The sequence below is a fragment of the Sinocyclocheilus grahami genome, unplaced genomic scaffold (genome assembly GCF_001515645.1).
Source record: "Sinocyclocheilus grahami isolate Dianchi unplaced genomic scaffold, SAMN03320097.WGS_v1.1 scaffold1025.1, whole genome shotgun sequence".
Taxonomy (NCBI): Eukaryota; Metazoa; Chordata; class Actinopteri; order Cypriniformes; family Cyprinidae; genus Sinocyclocheilus; species Sinocyclocheilus grahami.
In genome coordinates, this window is record NW_015506204.1 from 173,936 (window position 1) to 193,842 (window position 19,907).

At 37.5% G+C, this 19,907-nt stretch overlaps 1 protein-coding gene across 1 annotated transcript in view; it reads right to left on the bottom strand.

Annotated features, from left to right (window-relative positions):
* Positions 1 to 19,907, bottom strand: part of LOC107565767 (BAI1-associated protein 3-like) — a 48,910-nt gene that overhangs the window by 19,544 nt on the left and 9,459 nt on the right. The window contains exons 2-5 of the mRNA XM_016251041.1: positions 14,175 to 14,336; positions 5,347 to 5,434; positions 1,353 to 1,430; positions 1,123 to 1,230 (exon numbers count right to left, since the gene is read on the bottom strand). Of these exons, the coding sequence (XP_016106527.1) occupies positions 1,123 to 1,230; positions 1,353 to 1,430; positions 5,347 to 5,434; positions 14,175 to 14,329 (429 nt within the window). The 5' untranslated portion in view covers positions 14,330 to 14,336. The remainder of the gene's footprint in view (positions 1 to 1,122; positions 1,231 to 1,352; positions 1,431 to 5,346; positions 5,435 to 14,174; positions 14,337 to 19,907) is intronic.

Genomic DNA, 19,907 nt, shown 5'->3' on the forward strand with positions numbered 1-19,907 from the left:
TTTTTATAAAAAATAAAAAAAACCTTGCTATGTGTACTGCGTTAGACTAACCAGAACTTGCCACACCACTTATATATTGTTTTGATTGCTTCTATTACCCTCATTTGAAAGTCGCTTTGGATAAAAGTGTCTGCTAAATGATTAAATGCAAAAGTAAATGGGTTAGACCCTACACTGAAATAGTAGCTAATGTAGTCCCCACAAAAGGCTTTCCTATATCGTTCCCATTTCCTGCGGTGCAAACACGCTAAAAAGCAGGTACTTCCACCAATAGTTATAGGAATTATGAAAACATGCGGTGCGAAAGCCCCTTATGTGGTTCATGGGTCTCCAATTTGGAGTCCAAGTGAACTGTCAAATAATTATTTATGCACGCAACTTGATTCAGAAGCTCTGGCTCTTAGTTTCCATCTCAAGTTCTCAACTTTCAAAAACTGCTACAGAAAACTGTTTAACTGCTTGTATATGTCTTTGTTCTCATTTTAACTCTTTAAAAAAATAATATAATTCTTGAGTATTGAGAAAAGGGTCTTTGCCTTTTGAAGCAGTGATGGTAATCACGGTTATGTCAGTGGTTAAGGCAAAAATCTTTTTTTATTTTTTTTTAAGAAAAAACATTATAGATGAGACACTTCAAACGTAAGACCTGCTGCACCTCGGTGTTAGAGGTCTCAGAATGGAATCAGGCTCCTCTGGAGTGACAGGGGTTTCATGGGTGTAATAAAAGCACCAAACATCAATCCCCATTGGACAAGGGCTTTGATGTTTAATCATGTCTGGGACAAGAGCATCTGCTCCAACTCATAAAACCAAGTCAAATTAAACAAACCCCACCACCACCACCTAAGCTCAACTCTCCGTTCCCCCACAATTCCTTCAAAGACTAGCTTTTTTTTTCCCAACAATGCAAGCACTTTGAAAACAAAAGATTTTTTAAAAAGTATTACTTTGTATTTAATTTCTATTTAGAGAACAATCAGAGCATGATATTTATTTAGGTCTTGGTGGATTTGAAGCGCCAGAGGCACAATACGCATTGTGATATTTGTGTTGTTATGGAGGGCTGCGGGAGTGTTTGAAACATGTGCTATGCAATTTATTGAGAAAACAACAAAGTAGCACCTTCTGCAGGTAATTGAAAATGTCCCCTTCGTTGGTAACATATTCTGGCGACGGCACCCCAACGCGATTGACCACGGTGTAGATCGCCTCCTCATACAACAAATCCAGCTAAAACAGAATGATTTATTTCAAAATTGTGTAACCTTAAGAAAAAAACTGCAATGTACCACAAGAAGGAATCATGCTATCTGAATCACTGCTGCTTTTGAAAGGATGACCAGTAGACTCACCTCATCCCTGGTGGATCTCTCAGGAACACAAGCCTGGTCTTTGCACTCTGGGGGTGGAGGAGCACAGCTGCTCTCCTCCTGTAAATGCGTGAGGATGGAGAACCAATAGAAACAAAGATGACAGCTGAGGTGATCGATGAAGAGTGGGGAGATCATTAATTGTGTTTAACAATGAGCTCAAAGCATCTCTCTAACTGTGTAGATTCAAGGGCCTCACTGGCTGAGAGCAATGAGCTGGCAAGAGGAGAGTTTGAGCCCCTCAGAATGATCCTTTATAAGAAATGGATAATTTGATCCAAAATACGAGCTCATTTTCATTTGAGCTGGGCTAATAGATTAAGGGGATCTTGACAATAGCACAGCAATAAACTCCCACTTTTGTCGATGAATGTCATTTACTTTTTAACACAATCATTTCTCAGAGAGAAGGGATTTGAGTCAAATGTTCTAATCAATGTCTTCACACTCAGCTATTTCAGGGAGAATTTGAAACAAAGAATAGAAAATAAAACTCAGATAAAGAGGTTTTCCTACCAAGGATTACTACCAATAGCAGTACCACTGTATTCTTTATAGCACCTTGTAATAGTTACCATAAGTACCATGGTCCATGAATAAAGCACTCATTCAGTATCAAATGTTTATTAACGAATAGCCTCACTGTACTAGGTTTGCCTGCTATTCATAATTAATTCAAGATTAAAAAAAAAAAATCCATTCCATTTTAATTAAATACTGAATTTGAATTGAAATAGCAAACAGGACGCAGAATTACAATTCAAATTTACCTTCACCTACAGTAAATATAGTTGTACTTCATTTATATATACTTGTGTGTATTTAACACATTTATTGACAAGTGCGGAAAAACACTTAATTTCCCAGAATGCAATGCCTGTTGAATGTTGCACTTTTTCAGCAGCCTTGTTTCTGGAAGTTTTTTTCCCAAAGGGAAGTCTTTGTTAAAAAGCTATAAGCCATGAACCAAACCAACCAGCTATGAGGTGAATCACAACATCACAAACTTTGATTTGAAGCAAAAAAGTAAAATTGGACACAAAGTACAAGACTGTACAAGAAAAATGGATGGATAAAATTACTACATAGTTTAAGCTTATTGCAAAATATGCACATATAAACATATATAAATATGCATATATAAGTATTTCGAGTTTTTAATGGACCTTTTGCACAAGGCTGTGATCAGCATTGCAAATCCTCCAAATTTGTTTATATTTTCATTTAGTTTTTAAAAATGTATGTACATTTATAACACTATACTTTGTATTACTTTTGCATCAAATTACAAAAAAAATTGTTAACACTAATACGAGGGTGTTTCTAATGCGTCTATGAGAGTGACAGTAAATTTGACATTGTTCTCTCCTCTGACAGCCGTTTTCAGTCTCTCTTTTTTTTTTTTTTTTTTTGAAAGTCGTGAAAACACTATCATAGAGTTTTTTTTTTTTGCTATTTAAGCAAATGGGAATGCAAAAAATATATTTGATGCAGTCTTCCATTCACTGCTATAGAATTTTACCCAACTACGATTTCTGCTGCTGAGAAACCCGGAAATGTGAAAAAGATCCATTTAGCGCAATTTTCAATTCCGCATAGGAGAAAATGAATGGGATTTTTCTTTCCAGGAACTTACACTCTATTGTGATTAGTGTTGGGTCGTTCTTGAACGATTCGTTCATTTTGAACGAATCTTTCATGTGACTCAGGAAGAACGAGTCATCTCGGGGAGTGATTCGTTCAGTCGCGCATGCGCAACATCCTATAGGTTCTGTACTGGAATTAGTCAAGTAGTTCACCTGGTTCGAGTCTTCGGGTTTGAGTCGTTCCTTCATCACGTTCCTTCATCACGTGACAGACCCATAAGCTTTAGCCAATGCAGTCTGAGCCGGAAAGAGACTTAATAATAATAACCAACTCTTTATTACCTTTGTTACAACATTCAGTGTTATGGAAAATAACCATCATGACAGAAATTCACACATTTATAAACTGTAAGAAGTAAACATCACGTGACAGCCCCATAAGCTTTAACCAATGCAGTCTGAGCCGGAAAGAGAATTGATTAGTTCATCTCTCGAGTCTTCGGGTTTGAGTCGTTCGTTCATCACGTGACAGCCCCTTAAGCCCAAACCCGAAGACTTGTCAGATAAGAGGTGAGGTGAGCTAATCATAGACTGAAGACCCAGGTAAACAATGAATTAATATTTTCTGTTTCTTATAGCAGTTTTGTATTGTTTGTAGTGTGATCAACGTTTGCGCAAGTAGTAGATGTGTTAGGGAAGTAACACCTAACATTTTAATTATATTTTGCTAAAATGAACTAAAATGACTAGAAAACAGATTCGTTCATTTTGCTGAACGAGACTTAAAGGTCCGAGTCGGTAAAATGATCCGAACTTCCCATCACTAATTGTGATTCAGTAAATTACACTTCCTGTAATTCCAATTCAACTTCCTGTGGGTGTGGCCAATTCAATTAAAATTTCAGCAACAGTCACTTGATCATAAAATCCCAGGAAAACAGCCATCAATTTGCTAGCAATAACTCTAGCACTGACCGCTGTCAAGAGCTCATGAATCCACTGTAAGGAAAACACTGAACCAGAGATGTGCGCGTGGGAAGTTATTAAGGAGGGATTCGCTGCTCGCCAAACGAACAGTGCTGCCTGTTTCATCTTTGTTAAAGACCAGTCCAGACACATCTACCAGGGTGAAGAGATAAAATGTGAACTTTACAACATAAATGAGAAAGTTATTTTTGTCCACAGCAGAATGGTGAATTCCGATATCAGACCCTCATAGCAGACGTGCCATATGGTGGTGGGAGTATCATGAATTACAGCCTAAGAACTGGATAGCTCACAGTCTTTGTGGGCATAATGAATCCTAATTGTAACTCTTCATCTCCACGGTAGAACCACCGGCTAACACTTGTGAATTTCTGTCTGCTTTGTATCCAATCACACTAGGCATTGTATTTCATTCTGCACTGTATTTAGTCTCTTTGCTTGTATTATTATTTGCCTGTCAATTAGGGTAGCTGACATTTATTACCATTATTACATGACATTTCCTCATATCATTTCCATTGTCGCTGTAAGATTGTGGAGGAATTATATTTTATTTTTCCTTACAGCTGGACTATAATGAGAAGAATGGCACTAAACCTGACTTCGTGCATTGCAATGCTAATAATCCTAAACACACAAGTAAATCAATAATGGAGGGGAGCAACCAGAGAAATTTTGTGTTTGCCAATGGTCAAGTCCTGACCTTTAGCCGAATGAAATGTTGTGGCATGACCTGTTCAAGCTAGACAGCACCAAAATCTCAATGACATAAAGTGAAGGAAGGATTTGCCTGAGAACATGCAGCCTTTCTTCAGTCCTTCATAACATCTATATAAAATGTCAATATTCTTATAAGTAAAAAATATACTTTAAGTTACAACGTTGTGATACATTATTTCATGCATTAAGGGATAAAGGAGAACATATGTTTCTATACATCAAAGTTTGCACAATTTTCCCCACAAAGATGGTGAATGATGGATCACTCTGTTCAATAACAATGTGAAAAAGCATACTTTCATACATTAATTGCGTGATTAGATCTTAAGGACGACATTTCTGTAGGATGCTTCAATAGTACAGTACTACCCATTCTAAGTGTTAATGATGTTTTTATCACTCAGAACCACTTGGAGGCAAAGTCTACTCAGGCAGCATTGATTGCTGTCCTTTTCAACATTTACTGCTAGAACAGTCGGAGAGGAACGCTCTTCAATAAACATCTAATTCAAGCACATTAACTCTGACGCTGTCTTTATATGATGGGAAGAGGGAGGGTGAGCAATGCTCAGGAGAAAGAACTACTTTAATATGACCTGATTCTTCAGCACACAGGGGAATGTGGTAACAGGGATACACCTTGGTAAAAGCAGGGATGCAGTCTTTTTGAAGAATGTGGTTACCTCAGTTTGGCCAGCAGACAGCAGACTATCCTGTTTCTGGAGGATTTTATTCATGCGGTCAAAGAAATCCCCGTTTCCCCTGGCAACCCTGGAAATAGAGACGGATCAGTTCAGTTGCGGAACATTTCACCCTTTTTTACATTTAATTACACAGTGTGGCTTCAAAAAGAGTTTCCCATCCAGCCGAGTCTGGGACATTTTTTTTTCTCTGCCCTGCTTCACCGTAATCACTATCACATATATGCTGAAAGCTCATCTGGACCTCTTGAGTGGGGCTTATTCACACTAATAAGATAAGATGAGCAACATTGAGAGATCTTTGACAGGAATCCAGCAAACGCTTGTTTTGGGTTAACATGTAATTACTTGAGCATAGATAAATGGAGAAGTGGATTATAAACTGTAAAATTTAGACTGAAACTGCAGTGCTGACATACGACAGGACAAACTAGCATGAAGCTTTTACTTTCAGACAATGCTTAGTTTTAAGAGAAGTAAAAAAATATTTTGTAATGACAGTAAAGTTATACTTCTCTATTCTATGTGAACACTAATATGAACAATAACAATAACACTTAAGAGCAGTTGCTACTAGGGATGTGCTGAACGCCTTCTTCTGAATACCACAAATAATGACAGAAACAATAATAAAAAGAAATACCCACTGAACTGATTATCCAACGAGCATCATAAAAAAGTTTAATTTTACATTTTACATTTTAATGGCTGTATTTAAAATGACAATACAATGGTGAGTTTATAAAGCTAATAGGCCTAAAATGTGAACATCATAAATGAAAATGCTTATAGTGTGATTTCAAGTTCTAGTGGTCACATTGTATCTCAATTTATTGTGTGTCTAAGAAATCCAAACTGTGATACTATAAAATACATATTTTCATTTTTTAAACCTTTTGAGCACGATAACATTCTTCTGTGTCTCATTTTTAGCTTTATTTTTAAGGCTGCAATAAAAAAGGAATAAATCATTGTATTAATTATATAGGGCATATTTACAATCTGGGGGAAAAAAATAGGCTTTATGCACTTTTAATCCCTGCCTACATTCTGTTCTATCTGAATACATAAAAATATAATTTTGTCATTGCAACAGATCAAAACACAATTTGTAACTATTTACGTTTTGGCGAATTTGAATTTGTATGAATTTGTACAATCTTATTTGTATGTTTTCATATAATCTACACACACTCCACTGATGATTAGGTTAGGGGAAGCTTAATATTTTCAAAAACAATTCATATTGTACAAATTCATATGTAATTGGCATCTTAAAACATTTTTTACTTTTTTTTCATGAGATCTGGTTACAAGAGAAAAATGCACAGATAAATATTGTTGTACCTTTGCTGGTTTGTTATTATCGAATGACTTAACCAGCTTCTTTAGTTACATTTAGCTGATAAACATTGTTTTGATGTTTCACTAGTTGGCCAGTACCAAACTAGCACTAACCTGTGGTGTGCTTCCCAAACGATGACATTACCTGCTGCTTACAGTGGGTACGGAAAGTATTCAGACCCCCTTAAATGTTTCACTCTGCTTACCTACCATAGTACGATGCATTGATGGAGAAACTAACAAGCTAGTCACAACTGTTTCCAGAAAACGTATGAACAATACTGCACATCGTTCAAACCATGTTGGTTAGAACTCATGGTTAATGACTTCAAGCTGGTGGAACTAGACTCATACACACATGCACACTCCTCAAAAATGCCGCTTTAATTCTCCTAATAAATACCAGAAATAGAATTTAATTTGTAAATGAATGGAATTACAGATAAAGATTGTATTGCATATTAAGTTGCTTATTTTGCTCAAGTGCATGATCTATTTAAGTCCACGTCACACTAACAAGAAACTATGCTTCTAACCACAGGTCGAGAGCTGTAGTTTCAACCACAAGAGTTTGTGATGCTGTTTGCAAACGTTCTTTGGAACTATGGATTCAAGAAACACCAAATCGTTGAACTATGTTAGAAACGATGGATCTTGCAATCATAGTTAGCTACACGCTTTTGGGAAACGCACCTGAGACTGGTGCATAGTGGAAATTCATGCTGGTCTTTTCAGCGAGGCAGGTAATCCGTTACTTTACACGGGATCAGATAGCAGATGTGGCTCAGGCAAGCGACACAAACAAACGTGGGAAACACTGAAAGCAGAAATCAGGACTTGTTGTGGACCTTGTTGTTTCGAGTTTATCTACAGAACGCCTGTGCTCACTGGGGATTGAGGTGACAGGCCTCCCCATCCATCTGACACGCCTGAAAATCAACAGCTTGAAGCGCGTCCCCGAGAAACGGCCTCCATGATGATAAGAAGATGATGGATGTTTTCTGTCCTCATTAGTCACTGCCGCACTGCTTAAACATCATCAATGCAACAAGTATACAATCACGTCAAAACAAGACTCTTCTTACACACTGTCCAACTTCATTTATCTTATCGCAAGGCGATCCGAGGAGGGGGTGGAAAGCGTGCAAATCCCACAAACCAGGGTGAACTCCTGGACCCCTGCCACTTGCTAATTTTCCAGACCCAGTAGTCATGGTGATGATAGCCCGTTCAATGCAGGATTGGCTGGCAGAGTGCAGCACCTCGGGAATATCGCCCATCTCTCCTGCTCTGCCCTGCCTGACTGAGCAGAGTGTGGAGGAATGAGCGGGGAATGCATTAGTATGGCCATACAGCTGTCAGACCCCCTCGGTTGAGCTCCAGCCCCCCCGTCTCTCATTATTTATCAAGCCCACAGCACTCCAGACCATTTCTTTATCAACACCATCACAGCAGGTGAGCATTAGATACCTGCGCCCCCAGATATCCAACAGAGCGCTCCTGGGATTCCCTCAGGAGATGAATTAGGGATGACACTTTGAGTCCGCATACATCCATATTAATATACTCTCAACGAGGCCACACATTATATCATTGTCTGATAATTCTAGGACTGTCTAAACCATTTTGTACTTACCCATGAGAAAGAAAAAGCACAAATTAGATAGCTTTAATATCTCAGTTGATTCTCATAGATGGCAATGACATAAAAAGATGTGCAAAGGTGCCGCAAACAATTTTATCGGTTTGCTAACTTCCACCATTTTGCTCATTTCAAGAACACACTCACTGTCCAAAATCCCAACCTCCAAAAACATGTCCGCAAATCCCAAGGATCAGGGTTGGGCTGGTTATCTTGGCCTTGTAAAGGGGTGGTAACCCTACACTTTTTGTTCAGCTGACTTCCATTCATTCTCATGCAAATGTGAAAGAGCGAATTTCACTACATTCAAGTTCAAGTTTAGTGAACCCTTCTGAATTTGTATCACATGTGTGGCCAATGGAAGATCGATATGTCACTTTGTAACCTAGCTGAAACTTTAAAGCATGCATGAAGGTGGAGTTGACTGTATATTTTTAGATTTAGTATTTATTATTATATGTAATATATTGAATTTAGTTTCCTAAAACAGATGCCACATCACATCATGACTTCATGTTGCAAAAAATTGCAAATGTATTATAGTAGACAATATAATATTTAATAATTCATTACAGTATAGTAGTTTTACCAATTCTGATTCCTTTGAAGGCTCTTAAACATGTGAAATACTTAGGCTGCATCCAAAATCGTATACTTCCATACTATATAGTAGATTAAGTAGTATGTCTGAATTCACAGCATTCATGAAACAGTAGACAAAAGGTCCCGGGAAGACCTACTCTTATGAAGATTATGAAGTGCACATCTGATGGATACTTTATTATCCCATGAGGCCACAGGAGAGGATTTGTGAATAGCAGTGTAGCGATACAACTGACGCTGATAGGTGACATGACAATTACAACATGACAGATGTGGTACATCTGGATTTCATTCATACTACAAACATTCATACTATTTAGAACATACTTTTTTAAAGGTCTCTAAGTATGCACTTTTTCAAAAGAAATATCTACACAGACAGTATGCAATTTTTGCATGCAGCCTTTTTCCCTGTTCTTGTGTTGCCATCAGCTAATCAATGTTGTCATGAGCAGCTCCAGAGTGATTAGTCACATGAGATGTACGGCTCAGGTGATTGGTTCAAATAAGTTATGGTCCCATGAGCACAGATGGCAGATTTCAAATCACAGACTTCCCTGAGGTATTATAGAAATCCTTGGCAACCATGCAAAATAACTGACAGGCAGAGACCGTTTCTGATTGGCTAGTTTCAGAGGCTGCTTCTCTCGCTATTTCCTAGTACTGTCAGGTAGAGACAGGTAGTGATATAATTCAGTGATATCTGTCAGGTAGTGAAGACATTTTATGTGTGGTATTCAAAAAGCATTGCTTATAGAGCCCATTTAAGCTGCCTGTTTTTCAGATTTTGTCTCCTGGGAAAAGACCTTAGTCATCTCCTCTAGAGCTTCACAGTGTCAAAACTGTCCCAAGACACCAAAGTATGCAATCAAAAGTCAGATATTCCGATATAAACTCTTAAACCCTAACCCTAACACTTCAGAATGTCAAATTCCTTCGAAACTAAATGATCTGAGCTCTGTTATCTGAATACTTTTGTAGCTGTATGCCACATTTGTTTCTGTTTTTGTATCTCCTCAGGAATTTAAAAGGTAGGGTAGGCGATTTCGGAGAGGCTAGCAATAGCAAGCTAGCTTTGAAAGCATAAGATCCCACCCTCCCAACAAATCACTCTCCAAAGCCATGCCTCCTCCAAAACACATGAATGCGCACAGGTAGACCAGAGGCTAACCAGCGAGACGATGAGAGAAGGCGTTTGATGGAGGGTTGAATGCAACGCTGTCAGATTACCTCATGTCTCATTCACATCTGATACATAACTGACAAAGCTAATAAACAGTAACCGCTGAGCTGTAATATTTTACTCTGGGTGTTGCTGAAAACCAATAAGCTTGCTGTTTAAAAGTCATGAACACGTTGCGTCTGTGCTTGGCTTTACGTCTCCAATCAAAGCTTTTAAACCTTCCTGTGCTGTTATTACTTGAAAAGTGATTGCATGGGAGGCATGGATTATTACAACTTCTGTGACTTATACGAATGCAAGTGTGACACACACACACACACACAAATACGCACAAAGCTTATTTGGCCGTCCATGTTCATGTTGCTAGGAAACAGACTTTTCCATGAAGCTTTTTATTATTTTAGCAATATTGTTTATTTTCATTATTCAGACTTCAAAGGTTGTATTGGAAAACAAAAAATGAAAAGTAAATTATTTACTGACATATCACAAACACACACAGATACAAGCGTATGAATGCAGGAGCCTCCCGTTGACTGGACTTCAGAGGCACAGAACAAAAAATACGGCTTGGCACTTATGAATCAGACGAATGCCCAGCAAAATTAAATGTTAAGTATGCAATAATCATCCTTTGGTTAAGGTGACATTTAGAGAAAAATCATTTCGCCGAGTTCATGCAGAAAATAAAAGTAATGCTCAACCACACAACAGGAAATAAAATTCTGGATGGAGCTCATTACCTCTGATTCCATTCAGGTCATACTGCATGCGATTACGCTAATTTCTAATGCTGCCGCCAATCAACCGTATTCCTCATATTTTCCACAGTGTACTGTGGGCGCATCATAATACAAGATCTTTCTCTTAACCAGGTCATTTAGATGACTGTCACAGCCACATGAATGTTTGTTTCAACATTCAACTGCTGTTTGTTTCCCTACAAGGTGATTATTTCAAGTAAACATGGCGCCGAACTGTAACAGCTACTTCATGTCGTTGTGAAAGTCAGCATTCTTGTGGATCATTAAGAATGAAAAATATTGAATCTATAATTTAACATTATTGTTTGATTTTTGTCCTTTGTCATGTTCTGTGCTAATAAGATGGCAATAAGACTCTAAATCAAAATTATTTTGTGAATGATTGAAAAGTCAATATGTATATTTATATTACAATACATTAAATATTTCTATTCATTTCAAGTCATGCATGGGCTCAAATAATCACTTTTAAAAGAAAGATAAATGTAACAAGATATTCTTGGTTCCAAAACTATCAAGCTAGCATCCTTATAATCAGTAGCGCCATAAGCAATAAACATTTAGATTTTTCCTTTTCTTTAGAGCTATATACTCACTTATAGACCAGAAGTACATAACCAGAAGGCATGTAACACATCTGCAATCATGTGATTCAATAAAAAGCTTGTGGTGGAGAAATCCCTTCACCTCTTTCTCCTTTTAAAATGATGACAAATTGCTCTCTCTGTGTTTTAGTATGAGCTGCGGTCTGCGGTCGGCTTGACAATACAAAATAAAATGTTCTCCTATTCACTGTAATGATCAGCTCAAATTAGTGTGCATGATTAGATACTACCAAGACAAAAAAAGCTATTACAAACCGTCTGATCTAATCAATAGCAAAAAATAAGGGAAACCTTGCTCTGATTCTGGAGATATGGAACATGAATGGCAACAGAACTGAAAAACAAGCGTATGTTCCTGCAAAGAGAAATTATTTTGGATTGATCTAAGTTCAGAGGTTCATTTAGTGCTGTTTCTCCCATATTCTCACACAATGTGCTTTTATTGTCCTACCATTAAACATGGGTCAACACCATCAGATACACAAATGTTTGAGATTAAGAATGAGACTACAATATGTTTCAAAGTGGATTTCAGCTCCATCTACTGAATTGCCACCACAGTCAGACGGAAAATCGTATGGTGATGACAAAATAACAACAAATAATATTCTGTTCAACCCTCTATGTACTGTATTCAGCAACCATTTTGGTTTTCTGGTGTAGCTACTAATAGGACGTACAGTAGTTAACAATTATTATAAATGTAAAAAAAAAAAAAAGTAAAATTTTCTATACAATTTCTATGATGGAGATGACATATTATGGCTGTTACATACAAAATATAGTAACACTACGGTTCGTAGTTAATTACCTAAGTTAACATGGACTAACCATTAAAAAGCATTTATTAATCTTAGTTAATGTTCATTTCAGCATTTACTGATACATTATTACATTAAATTTATACTTAAAATTGTTTCAATATTATTTAATGGACTGGAGCTGATACAAACTACCAATGAACAATAAACTAACATTAGCAAAGATCAATAAATATTGTAACAAATATATTGCTTATTGTTATTGTTAGCTGATTTCAACTAAAAATACCTTATTGTAAAGTGTTATGCAAAATATAAACAAAATTGGATCAAATTATATTTAAAAAAAACAACATATAATTAACCTATATACAACCAATTAGAAAAATTCCATGTGACCTTGATGAACTCAAAGCTGGTGAAACATGGAAATAAGACCTACTTTGAATGAAGACACTATGAGGACTTCCTGTTTTTTTTTTTTTATTGCATGATCCACACAAAGGCCTTCTTGTTCTGAATTCTTAACAATGATTGAAATGTGATAGAGCAAGGTGTCGAGATTCAGTCATTCTTAAAGCATGAATGTACTATAGATATAGTAGGCGTTCAAGAGCTAAATGAGTCACTTGCCTGTTCATGGACAGTCATGCCACCATCTGCTAAGATCTGGAAGAAGTTGATAGATCAATATAAAACTCGAAACCTTAAGAACAATTGAAACAATTAGCCTACCCTCCATTTGTTAAATGTATTAACCTCTACTGTATCACGTTGTAAAATAATGATTGTTAAAGAAATTATTTTCTGAACTGAAGTATAATATTGAGGCAGGTTGGGATATAGGACATATCAATGTGCTCATCCCTTTTAACCAGCCTTTAGTTTACACACCTGGGAAAGCCTCACTTGACAGGCTGATCGTGGACGAAAATCACAAAGACATTTTCAAAATGAATATATTGCAGCCTCTTCCTCAGCAACCAATTTGGTTGTTGGGAAATGAAATTAAGTACACGCCAACATACCATGATTTACTTCTGCTTTTAGGCAGATGATAAATTTTAAATGTGCAATAAATTATAAAAGTTTGGGTTCAGTAAGTTTTATGTTATTTATTATTATTATTATTATTTTAATAATTGAACAGTTTTACTCAGTAAGGGTGCATTAAATTGATCAAAAGTTAAGAGTTTTACAATTATGGTTATGCAGTTTCCACAAAAAAAATTAAGCAGCACAACTTTTTAAAACTTATTTAAAACAATTCCCAAACCCCAAACTTCTGAATGATAAAATTGCTAAAAGTGAGTTTTATCAGCTATTGAGAGTACACTAGCATATTTATTATGTTATGTTATGTTATATGTTTGACTGCATTACATCTGTTTTCATTTAAATTTGTACAAAATATGCTTTGTATAAACGTGTTGCCAACGTTGTACGCATGTGTAAGTGTGAAAAGGTGGGCCTCCACAGCCATGGTCCTTTCCAAGCTTTCTTCCCCATTTCCCTTAACATTTTCAGTTTTTCCACTGCCACCTTTGTCTTGCTCTCTGGGAGGTTTGAAAGGCACTATTCTTTTGTAAAGCAGCTTTGGGACAATATATTGCAAAAAGCACAATACATACAAATACAAATTGAATTTATTTCATGGTTCTTTGGAGATTAGAACTATTCTCTTCTTTAGAAAACCTAAATCTTTGAACTGGTGCTTTATGGCAGTGGTATTCAATCCTGGGTTGTGTTCCACTTCGCCTATAAAGTAGCAAGAAGCTTTCTAAAGTACAAATATATTAGAACCGGTGAATAAAGAAGCGAGTTCAGCAGCATCAGGCTGTAAAATCCTTTTACGTTGTAATGGAAGCCTTAATTTCAAGAGAGTGTGCTCTCATGGTGCAGACTCACCTGTGTACGATGGTGCCAGAGCGGCGTGCGAGGGTCGGGGGACTCCCTCCAGCGCTGGTGCTGGCCGGTGGCTCCCTCCTGGTCCTCAGGGACTGGCTCCTCTGCACCTGCCTCAGCACACTGCTCTTCAGATCCAGCAGTGTCGACATGCTCATTCACTATCTGCAGAAAATACCACATACTGCATCAGCTACGCTGCAGGAGGGGTGGAAAGGTGACAGAATGAGGGGACGTGTGGGGGCCATTATCAGAGAGCACTTCTCAGAAAGGCGGGAGTGATGAAACAATTAACCCAGCGTCCACCTCTCGGGCCGACCATTGGCTGCGCTCACAACGGGAACTATGAGTAATTACAGGCATCATCCCTCCCTCTCGTAATCTAGTTATAAACACACTTTGCATAGGGTGCACGCGGCTGCTGTCCAGTGTTAATTGACGTACGCGTCAGGCACATTTGTCTTCAGCCACAGTGAGCGGTCATTGGTGTGAGAAGCGATTACTCTCAATGTCAAGACGGCGGCAAATTTTTCACCCGACAGCTCAGATGTAGTGCAGATAGAGATTGTGAGAGTTCGGTACAGGCTCTTAATTCTGTTATGACTGGAACCAGAGGTTTAAACTCTAGGCTCTTAACCCAAGCAGTCTGAGAGTGAAGAACAGCCACTTCTGGGTACGGACTGAGAGTGACTCACTAGTGTCTATCAAATTGCCTATCACAGCCATGCTGATGATACCCAGATTTATCAGCCTTATCACCAAATGACTACAGCCCCATTGACTCACTCTGCCAATGCATTAATGAAATTAACAGTTGGATGTGCCAACATTTACTTCAGTTAAACAAGGAGAAAACTGAAGTCATTGCATTTGGAAACAAAAATGAAGTTCTCAAGGTGAATGCATACCTTGACTCTAGGGGTCAAACAACTAAAAATCAAGTCAAGAATCTTGGTGTGATTCTGGAGACAGACCTTAGTTTTAGTAGTCATGTCAAAGCAGTAACTAAATCAGCATACTATCATCTCAAAAACATTGCAAGAATTAGATGTTTTGTTTCCAGTCAAGACTTGGAGAAACTTGTTCATGCCTTTATCACCAGCAGGGTAGACTATTGTAATGGTCTCCTCACCGGCCTTCCCAAGCAGACCATTAGACAGCTGCAGCTCCTCCAGAACGCTGCTGCCAGAATTCTGACTAGAATCAGAAAATCTGAGCATATCACACCAGTCCTCAGGTCCTTACACTGGCTTCCAGTTACATTTAAGATTGATTTTAAAGTACCTTTACTCGTTTATAAATCACTCAATGGGCTAGGACCTAAATACATTGCAGATATGCTCTCTGAATATAAACCTAACAGACCACTCAGATCATTAGGATCGAGTCAGTTAGAAATTACAATTCCACACAAAACAAGGGGAATGCGCTTTTAGCTATTTTGCCGCCTGCAGTTGGAATCAGCTTCCAGAAGAGATCATATGTGCTAAAACATTAGTCACATTTAAATCTAAACTCAAAACTCATCTGTTTAGCTGTGCATTTATTGAATGAGCATTGTGCGATGATTGCACTGTATTTTATGCAACCCGAAATGATTGCACTGTATTTTATGTATAAACATTTTCTATTTTTAACTATCTTAAATTCATTTTAAATCTATTTTAAAACCATTTTCAAAGTTTTTAAATTCCTTGTATTATTTTTGTGATTCTTTTTTTATGATTCTTTTACTTTCTTTTATGTAAAGAACTTTGAATAACCATTGTGTACGAAATGTGCTATATAAATAAACTTGCCTTGCCTTGCCTAGTGAGCCACATTCAGTCACATCTTTGGGAAAAGCAATGGCTCTATACAGAGAGAAAGAACCATGGGGTGAAAAAAAGAGCGTAAGCGATTGACAGAATGATTGGGTGAGGATCATTTTGATTGAGATGTCACATGCAAACGTACAAATGGTTCTTTCATTTCATGAAAGTCCTCTTTTTTCGAATCTCTAAATGTTACGCAGCACACTGTCATATTAGTTGTTTTCCATACATCAAAGACATACAAACAACTTTACATTTACATGTCACTGGTACATTATTCACATTACTATATCGGATTGTCAGGTTTTTGGTTATGTGCATATTTTTCCGAAGATTTCGCTTTTTAAATCAGTGAAGAAAGCACCGTAGACCAGTTTGGACCAGTTTATATTGCAACATATTTTTCTGAGCTGTTTACTATAGTCCAGCCTGACCAACTCTTAGACATTACCTGCCAAAACCTGGCCCAAGACATTTATGCTGATTACCAGTTTAGCTGGTTTAGGGAGTTTGCAGGGATGATTTCAAGTCCATCTACAACTGAAAAAAAAAAAAAAAAAAAAACCTTGGCCCAATCAAGAGTTAGTGGAGTTTAGCTCTTACCTGCCTCAACACCCCTGTCTGGAAGTTTCGAATGATCCTGAAGACCTTGATTAGCTGTTTCAGGTGTATTTAACTCTTTCCCCGCTAGTATTTTTGAAAAAAGTTGCCAGCCACCACCAGTGATTTTGATGATTTTCATTAAAATGTGATGGCCTCCAGTATATTTTGCTGTATGAATACTTGAATATGCAATACACCAAAGTAAAGATCAGAGCCTGTACTTAAAAAAAAATCTGTTTTATTCTAGCTTAAAGCATTCTTATTTTATCAACACTTGAATATAGGTAGGTTTCATAAAAAATGCTTAATTTTGAGCAAAATTATCAAAATATCAAAAACTACATCTGGATAATATTCAATACGATTATCAAAGCATAAATCCAGTAAATCGCTTCCATTAACACCTCCAAAGCTTGTACAGACACATACCACTTCCTGGATCAACATTTTACTCTGTAACATTATGCAGTTTTCATTTATATGCTGTCTATTGCTGATGATTTGCATTATTTTTCATATGCATCTGTTTACATAAGAGATCGCTCGTTTCTCCGTCCTGTTCACCTGTGTTTTTGTTCGGGAGGTTTTGTACTCGTTCAGAAGATGTGTAATAGCGCCCCCGAGTGTATAACAGTGAAAACACGAAAAGCCTTTGGCGGGGAAGCGTTTTCTTGTAAAAGACGAGATAACTTGTCAATGGCGGGGAAAGAGTTAACTGGGGTTGAAACCAAACTTTGCAGGACATTTCCAGGAGCAGGATTTGACAAACCTGTTTCAGCCTAAGCTGGTTGTATCTGGTCTCCGAACCTGGTCAAAATTGTCTTTTGACTGATTTTAGCAGGGTTGTGGACACTTTTCAGCTGGTCACTTGGGAAACTAGATAGTTGCCCAGGTTAACCCAGCTAAACACCAGCTTGGCCTGGCTCAGACACCATTTTAAACCAGCTAAGACCTGCAAATCCTGGTATAAACTACATGACTTTTAAAATCTGCACACTCCACATCATATACATATGATTTTGTAAATGACTATGATGATACACTAAGGATCAAATGACTGAGGATCACACACTACCGGACTCTAGCCGTTTCAAACACAACAAACTCACACATGTGACAAATGTAGACAATATATCTTCTAAAAGCATGCAGCTCTGCTTTCTCACGAATAGTTTTGCTATAACCAACAAAGTATAAACACAATGTAAATATGAGATTCATTGTGCAGTATAGACTGAATATTTTTTATTATAACGGGAGTTTTCACTCAGTCAGTGAGCTTCCCTTACCAAAATGTAGTATACTTCAAGTTTATTTTATGAAGTATACTTTATGTAGTAAGTATACAAATATCAGTGTACTAGTAGTATACTTGTAAGTGTACTATTTCAAAACACCTGAATGTGGGTAAGTTTCATAAAAAATAAAGAAATAACATTTTGAACAAAAAGCTAAAAAAAAAAAAGACTATGAATTGGATTCAGAATGATAATCAATACGTAGATAGAGTCGATCAACACCCCAAAGCTTGACAGTCATTAGTACCTCTTCATTGGTCGACATTTTATTCCATTAGGTTACACAGTTTTGATGCTGTTTTATGTATGATCATGTTAGATTACATGTGGAAGCATCTGTTGTTTCGGTTTCTTCTTCACTTGTGTTTTTTGGAAATTTTGTACAGAAAATGTGTACTAGCGCCCCCTACAGTATAACAATGAAAACACAGATTCAAGGGGCACAAGTATACAGTAGATCAAATATATTTAGACTTTTTCAAGTATAAGTCAAGTATACTTAAATGTCATTTTAAGTATATTTCTGAGAAGAACATAAAGCCCCTTTCTGCGAAGTACAGAAAAAGTAGACTAAACTTTTTTTGTTTAAAAGAAGTATACTAATAGCACACTTGAATAAACTTCTTTTTCGTAAGGGTTGTGCTGTGGCTGAACTGAACTGATATCAGCTTCATTGATTGTAAGAGAGTGTCTTGCTCACTTTCTGTGTATAAACCATAGACTGGATAAAAACATGGACGTAGTGTCCGTGACGTCACCCATAGGTTTCTGAAGAGCATTTCTGAAGCCCAACGTGGGCAGAGCCAGCCGTCGCTATCTTGGCAGCGTGTCACTCCTGGATAATCGAAAATGGGCAAAAAGGCGGGATGTAGGTGGAGATGGTTACTGAAACCACGCCCGCCTAGCTTGACGGTGGTGACAACAGCAGCAATCCACCTGTCATTCAAGTGGCCACACCCTTAATTATGCAGAATTTTAAGGCTTAATATAATTTAAACTGATGAGTTATAAAATAAATTCACCCCCCTCACAGTTGTCATGAAGGCCAAAATTAGCTATATAGACCAAAACCACGTTTGAACCAGGCTGTAAACATATTTTTTTCAGCTGTGAAGTTGCATGGGACTGACTCCCTTCTCTAGTGGCCAGTCGATGAATTGCAGTTTAAGTCACTTCCATGTTAGTTTCAAGAGAGAGACTGGAAGGTTGCTGCTTGGTATAACCCATTCATAATTAAAACAAATATTTTCCATGCTAAGTACACACTGCAAAGTTTCAGGAGTGAAAACTGTATTAAAATGCAGTACTGAATCTGAAAAAGTCTTGCAGCGTAAATGCATTAAATCGGCTACTTGATCTGTTACCTGTAACGTGTTTCTTTGTTATTTTATTACTTTCATTAGATATTTTTAATACAATGTTTATATCCACCTTTTTCAAGAACGCCGAAGTCTCGCCCGACTTATACTGGAACAATGCTTTACATTTCCGGTCTCTGGTGTTTCTAGTCAAATTAACATTTTCCGAGCTGCTAATATAACATTAAACCTATAAAAATGGTTTTAAAGGGGTCATATGATGCGATTTAAATGTTTCCTTTCTCTTTGGAGTGTTACAAGCTCTTGGTGCATAAAGAAGATCTGTAAAGATGCAAAGACTAAAGTCTCAAATCCAAAGAGATATTCTTTATAAAAGTTAAGACTTGTCCACGCCTACCTAAAACACCTTGTTTAAACCCGCCCCCACATGTCTACATCACTGTGTGGGAAGATTTGCATAACACCGCCCAAATGTTCACGCAAAGAAAGAAGGCGTAACTTTTATTTTCGCTGTAGTATTGTTGTTGCCGCAGCCACCATGTTGTGGAGATGCTGTGTGTTTCATTGTGAAAGCGAAACTACTTTGTTTGGCCTTCCAAAAGAGGACGATATCCGCTTCGTCATGCCTAGAGCTGATCCATGCTGGTCGCTGAAGGAATACATCAACTTAGTGCTGTGGATCGCCGGATCGGCTTTCACCGT